The 6,468-nt window shown below is 35.2% G+C and overlaps 1 protein-coding gene across 1 annotated transcript; it reads right to left on the reverse strand.

Annotated features, from left to right (window-relative positions):
- Positions 1–859: 859 nt before the first annotated feature.
- On the reverse strand, positions 860–4,884 carry LOC127836468 (uncharacterized). Its single transcript, XM_052363118.1, has 4 exons — positions 4,839–4,884; positions 3,608–4,144; positions 2,605–2,735; positions 860–2,297 (listed from the first exon to the last, which is right to left on the reverse strand). The coding sequence occupies exons 2-4, from the start codon at positions 4,002–4,004 to the stop codon at positions 1,422–1,424; spliced, it is 1,404 nt and encodes a 467-aa protein (XP_052219078.1). The 5' UTR covers positions 4,005–4,144; positions 4,839–4,884; the 3' UTR covers positions 860–1,421.
- Positions 4,885–6,468: the final 1,584 nt, after the last annotated feature.

The raw sequence follows: 6,468 nt of genomic DNA on the forward strand, positions 1-6,468 counted from the left end.
TGGAGTCCTGCCAGAGTCCTGAAGTAAAAACGCTTACGCCTACTGAGCTATTCCGCCGAGTACACATTCTTGACGTATTTTATACCTTATATAAGCAATCTTCGTAGTTTCACAAAATTTAACGACAAAAACAGAATTCTCCAAATTATTCAATCGTTTCGCGTTGCAACGCTTTATAATTTTTAGGTTTTAAAATCGTCAAAAGATGCATATAATGGCTATATTAGAGCATGGTTAATGTTCAGTATTACTGTTTCCTCACAAATATCATTACTAAAACGAAAACTTACGAATCTGAAACAACTTTTTTCAATTTTGTCTATTTACCAAAGCGTGAAAAGATCCCTTTAAGTCCACGTTAAGTTTCTAAATCGAATAAATATGCGAATGACAGGTGAGTATGTTATAGCCTCACCATTATTAACGCAATACTGTAAGTGTGAACATACACGAATGGAACGAATATCCGCTTACATGTGAAGGTAAACCCTTAATAATATTGACAATATTCTACTTACAATTGATATGATAAGATATTTAAGTTCACTTTCAAAATAATCTTCGCGTATGAAAATCAATTAAGATACAAGCGTGTGTTTTTAATTGTATTGATTATAATTGTACCATTTCTTAAAAATACATAAGAAAACAAAAGCTGTGTTTGTGAAACACAATGCCCCCTACTGCGCTTTGAAGCCGCACGACAGCTTTTTTAGAAACAAGGTTATATTTTAAATGTAAAGGTCACAGTGACATTGACCTTTGACCTAGTAACCTCAAACCATGTTTGATTGTAGATCTCAATGAGATGCATGCACATGTGAAGTTTAAAGAACATAGGCTCAAGCGTTTTCAGACACACACATACAATGACAGACAGACAGACATACAGACAGAAAGACAGGCCAAAAACAATATACCCCCTGATCATTTGATCTGGGGGCATAAAAATAGTAATTCAAAGTAAAATGTCATAGTCGTCAATACATTCAAGATTATATTGTTGAAGGGAAGTAATTTAAATTGTTGCATACGAATGAATTATGTTAATAATAACAACAATAGTGTATCTATATGTATACATTATTTTATGTGAATATGTATTTTCTCTTATGTAAATATTATGTATGACCTAGTTTGAACTACAATAATAAGATATCAGTTGGGGCATGGTAAAAATAATGTGTGATCTAAAGTAATAAGATATCAGTTTGGCCATTATACATAGATTCTGAAAACGAATATATGAATGTTTTGATACTAGATCAACTCAGCATAAAGTATATTCACTTGTAATTATCGAAATCTATTGATATGACACAGTATATAATTAAACAACTTTGAAATAATAACAAAACCTGATTAATTGGCAAATCAAATAAGTAGATGAACATAAAATATGTTTACGTTCTTCTAATTGTTTAGCTTTCATCGATACATAATTTGTACTCAGACGCGTATATTTTACCTAACTGTTCAAATGATTCCTTCATAAGTACAGCCACATATCGAGGTGGCGATGACCCTTCTAACTCTCCTGAAAGAACAGCTATTGGATAAAGAGTATTTTCTCTCAAATCTTCTCCACATATAATAGCACCACTGTCGCCCGGTTTGGAAAACGAAAAACCCTCTTTGCGGTCTGTTATTGTTATGTAAATTCCATCAGACATATCCATTATATTTTCAATTCTACCCAACCCAGGTGATGATTTTGCTCCCCATATAAACACGGGCATTTTTGGTAAACATTGTCTTAGCTCATCGTTTATCAGTACGCCATACATGTGTTTTCCTTTTTCTGTTTTAAATCGAAGATCGCAGTTCTTTTCGTATTTTTGGTAAACGTCAATAGGCAGTACATCGAAATCATGTTTTAAATCTCTCAAGTCTGTATGTCCAATTTTTTGACCATCAACAACAAGATCCATGCGTCCATGTCCACACGCAGCTGTCATGTGCTTAGCCGTGACAGCAGCAAGTCTCCTTTGATTGCCATCAAGATCCCCGTCTGCACTGTGTTCATTTGTCATCTGACCTTGACATGGTTTAGGATACCTGTGTGCGAATCCCCCTAGAGTTCCGAATTTTGTATTCACATCAATTTTATCTCCAGAAGAAAAGTATTTTGTGAACGTGCAGCTGACACATTTCACATTTATATTATTTGCATATGCGATTTGTTGAACTTTAACCGTAACATCCTCAAAAACCTTACGCTCAATACATACTTCAATCTTTCCGCAGGACTTTGAACAGCCAATCACCCCTGTTATAAGAAGAAGGTCAGCTTTCACCTACAACAAATATACATTGCCCTATAAATAATACTCAAAACCAAAATGTAATTGAGCCTCGACCATATCCCGTTCTTTATTCAACACTGACCAGAATTTCAGAAAGTAAATTGTCGGACACTTATCAGAGTTACGAGGATTAACCCACTTTTCCTAAATGTGATGATCTGGCAGTGACCCGACAGCATAAAAATCTATGACCGCTTTCCCGATATGTTTTTCTACTTCTCTGGAGCCATGCTCGCACATACATCATTATGTCTGATCAATTGAATCAAAGGGACACCGAACGAAAATATGTACATACGCTATCAATGTTAGCTGGGTATTGATATATCGTCTCCGGTATACTAGGCCTTTCGCAATTTGGCACCTTGCTTCGTGCGTACGTATTTCGTGCAGATGCATAGATAAAGAGCATCGTTTCCTTTTCTACATCTGTAAATAAACTATTGCATTAATATTAACATTAAAATAACATCTTATCATGCGTGGCGATGTGGAGCTGTGTTGTTAAGTACTTCAATTCCCCGATATTATATACACATCACACACCATCACCAAACAGCATAAAAGTACAACAATCACAAATAAGAGATCTGCAGACCTTGAATTTGAATTCACGCGGATCAGTTTAAATTGGCAGAAATATGATCGTGACAAATATGTTAGGTTTTATTGATAAAAAATCACAGATGAGTATTTTGAATTGTGATTTTTTTCTGGTGCAGATCAAAGAGTGGTTAATCACGTGACAGACATGATGGCGAGGTCCATGCAGAGGTAGGTATTTTTCGTCGTTTTATACCCTTTATTACTTGTTTTATTATTTTTTATTCCGCTCACTTCCCAGCCATATTAGGAAGAAAGTTACTGGCTTTTATTTCATAGTAATATTCGCTCTATATTTCGACTTTACTCGGTGCAAAATTTCTTAGCAGAATGACCTAATTAGGGCTCCACTGAGAAAATATTCGGGGACTAAAGTTGAGATATAAAGCGAATTTAACTACGAAATAAACGCTTATCACCTTTTTACTAATATGGCTGGAAAGTGAGCGTCATTTAAAACATAAACAGAAGTAATATAGGGTATAAAACGGTGAAAAATAACTGTCTCGGTATGGACGTCGCCATCTTGACCATCACGTGATTACCCCCTCTGAGATCAACTTGGACGTCGAAAATGAAATCGCCGGCGAATTCCTTCAAGTACAGATACATTTTGGTTTTTTTCAATCAATTGTACATGTTGCATTGTATGAATCATTTATTAATGGTGTTTTAAAGAAATATGGGAAAAAACTCACCAGTTCGTTCGTCTAAATTTCCATACAGTGCCATGAATCTTTTCACAAACCCAGTCAAAACAGAAAATGCGGTACGTTCTAGAATGTCGTCAGTAGATGTTAATATGTTTGAAACGGTGGCGTACTTAATGAAAATGTTGCGCATAGGTGGAATGTAAGTGTCGTCTTCTAAAGTGCCCAATAATAACACACACATCATGTTTACATATATCAGAGGATATTCTATCCTTTTTTTCAGAATTGATTCCATTTCTCTGTCCACGATCAGTACAAAAGGGTGTCCAAGTGTATGCTTATTCAAGCAATAATCTGCAACTTTCGGTATTTCTGGCTGTGCTTCTGTTATTTCTTTCAATAACGAAGACGATGTGTAAATTGTGACACCTTTTGAATGCATTACTGTGTAGTCTTGTTGATCGAATATCTGGTGATCAAGAACATTTTTGGCTACTTGGATGATGTCTTGTATAGCCTCACAACTGTTGAAGAACGCAGGGAAGAGATCATTTCCACACTCAAGTGTTACATCAATGCCGACTTAAATAAAAATAAACATGTAATAATAGGTTTTTGCTCCTGAGTCATATTGCTTAAAATCTTTGTAGAGTATCACGTTACGACAGTAATGTTCAAATGAGCTTTCCATTTAAATAAAAAAATAATACTTTGATTTTAGTGTAAAGAGGTACACTTTACCATGCTAAATAACTTTTGCCTCGTGGGTCTTAAGTAATTTTAAAATTCTACTTTAAGTTAATTACCATTGAACAGTATACTTTACACATAGGTTTTCACTACAATACGCTAAGACAATACTTTCACGTAGGTGCAAATAAGTAAGTCGTGGAACCAGATAACAATTTCCTGGTAACAAAATAATCAACCAATCAAAACCACGTATTTAAAGCATGTTTCAAAATGGGTGATGCAAAGCAGGCTAACATAATTTTGGACGATATAAATCGAACATATTCGCGCTGTGCTTTCAAACTTTTGTGTATTCTGACTTTCTGAGCCTCTGATTATATATTCTACCATGGGTGAATGTTCTCGTTCTCACGAGTTAGCTTTGCCGTTCCAATAAGTTACAAAGTCGTTCAACGAGTCAGCTCTCGTTTCCAAGAGTGAGCAGTCGTTTCTTTTCGAAATGTTCATCATTGGAATCATTGTATAATCCGCAATGAATTATCTGACACAATGATGTACAGTCTAAACATAAAGCAATACGTACGAGTCGCAAAAAGGTCTTCTAGTTCTAATGTCCAGGAATCTGTGTCATACTGGTAAAATAAAAACGTAATTGTTATTATTAATAGACATTTTATGCATATACGGTTGCTAAACAGTTAATAAAAAATGTATGTGTCAATTAGTGTCTGTAAATAATTTTATTATGTGTTTTGTGCCATATATATGATGCTTTTGTTATGGAAATCACGCGTTTATATATCATATGTACAGCTACCTGTATGGACATTACCATATATTTGCTCTTCTAACTTAACGTTAAAAAAATGTTATTTCTAAAATGAAATGCTAATGACATCAACTTGAAATATCATATGTTGTTGTTTGAGATAGATGTTGCAGATGATAACGCCCAAGATATTATTGGGATGAATCTTCTGACCAAGGTTTATGAAGAGCGGAGAATAAATGTGGCCTCTAGAGTGGTAACAAGATTTTACTATAGCCATATATAGCCATATAAGGAAAAATGCCCCGCCCCTTGGCAACCATGTTTTTCAGGCAAACGTGACCATTTTCGAACCCATCCAAGATATCATTTAGACCAATCTTCTGACCAAATTTCATGAAGATTGGAAATAAATGTGGCCTCTAGAGTGTTAACAAGGTTTACTAAAGCCATATTAGGAAAAATGCCCCGCCCCCTCATTTTAAAACTCGTCAAGGATATCATTGGGATAAATCTTCTGACCAAATTTCATGAAGATCGGACAGTAGATGTGGCCCCTAGAGTGTGAACAAGATTTTACTATAGCCATATATAGCCGTATAAGGAAAAATGCACCGCCTCTTGGCAGCCATGTTTTTTCAAGCAAACGTAACCATGTTCAAACTCATCCAAGATATTATTAAGACCAATGTTCTTACCAAATTTCATGAAGATTGGAAATAAGTGTGGCCTCTAGAATGTTAACAAGGCAAATGTTGACGCCGCACGACGCATAACGCACGACGGACGACGGACAAAAGACGATCACAAAAGCTCACCATGAGCACGTTGTGCTCCGGTGAGCTAAAAAGATACATATTTTACAAATTTGTGTTATGCAATAGAACTAATTAAACATCAAATATACTTAAAATACAAAAAAGACAATCAATGAATGTTTATAGTACTCATATTTAAATGATAACTCAATTAAATTGTGCATTTCTTAAGGCGTAATATTGCCTACAGATCGCTATAATGTCAGCACATGAAATATCACGCATAAACTCGTTTACGCTGTAATTATGCTAGGTGGCGTAGGTTTCAAGCACACTTGAGTAAAATGCTAAACGTATGGGCCGAATTTTATAGTATGATGTTGAACTACTTTGTTTACTTCTTAGATATATTCCCTGACGTCTCTAGGCAGTCGATGAAAACGCGAAAATTACGTTACGGGCATGCACAACTTACGGAAAATTTAGACAATTCACATGCACTGGTCATATGCGACTTATGGGCTTATATACGTATAATACGTTCAAAATAACTAAATTCATTCGATAGACAAAAATATTGACAATTTTACACGAAACGCCGCCTGTAATCAAAGAGGACGATCAATCACGTGTGGGTTGATCTGCAATTAGTATGGTCGAAGTCTAACGTTTTGAACATGATGAGT

Source organism: Dreissena polymorpha, chromosome 6, assembly GCF_020536995.1.
Source record: "Dreissena polymorpha isolate Duluth1 chromosome 6, UMN_Dpol_1.0, whole genome shotgun sequence".
Lineage (NCBI taxonomy): Eukaryota > Metazoa > Mollusca > Bivalvia > Myida > Dreissenidae > Dreissena > Dreissena polymorpha.

Excerpts from the sequence above, each read along its gene's own strand:
- LOC127836468 (XM_052363118.1), bottom strand. The coding sequence starts at position 4,004 with ATGCATTCAAAAGGTGTCACAATTTACACATCGTCTTCGTTATTGAAA. Across the intron at positions 2,736-3,607 it reads AAATTTAGACGAACGAACTG|ATGTAGAAAAGGAAACGATG; the intron begins GTGAGTTTTTTC and ends GTTTATTTACAG. Across the intron at positions 2,298-2,604 it reads ACCCAGCTAACATTGATAGC|GTGAAAGCTGACCTTCTTCT; the intron begins GTATGTACATAT and ends TATTTGTTGTAG.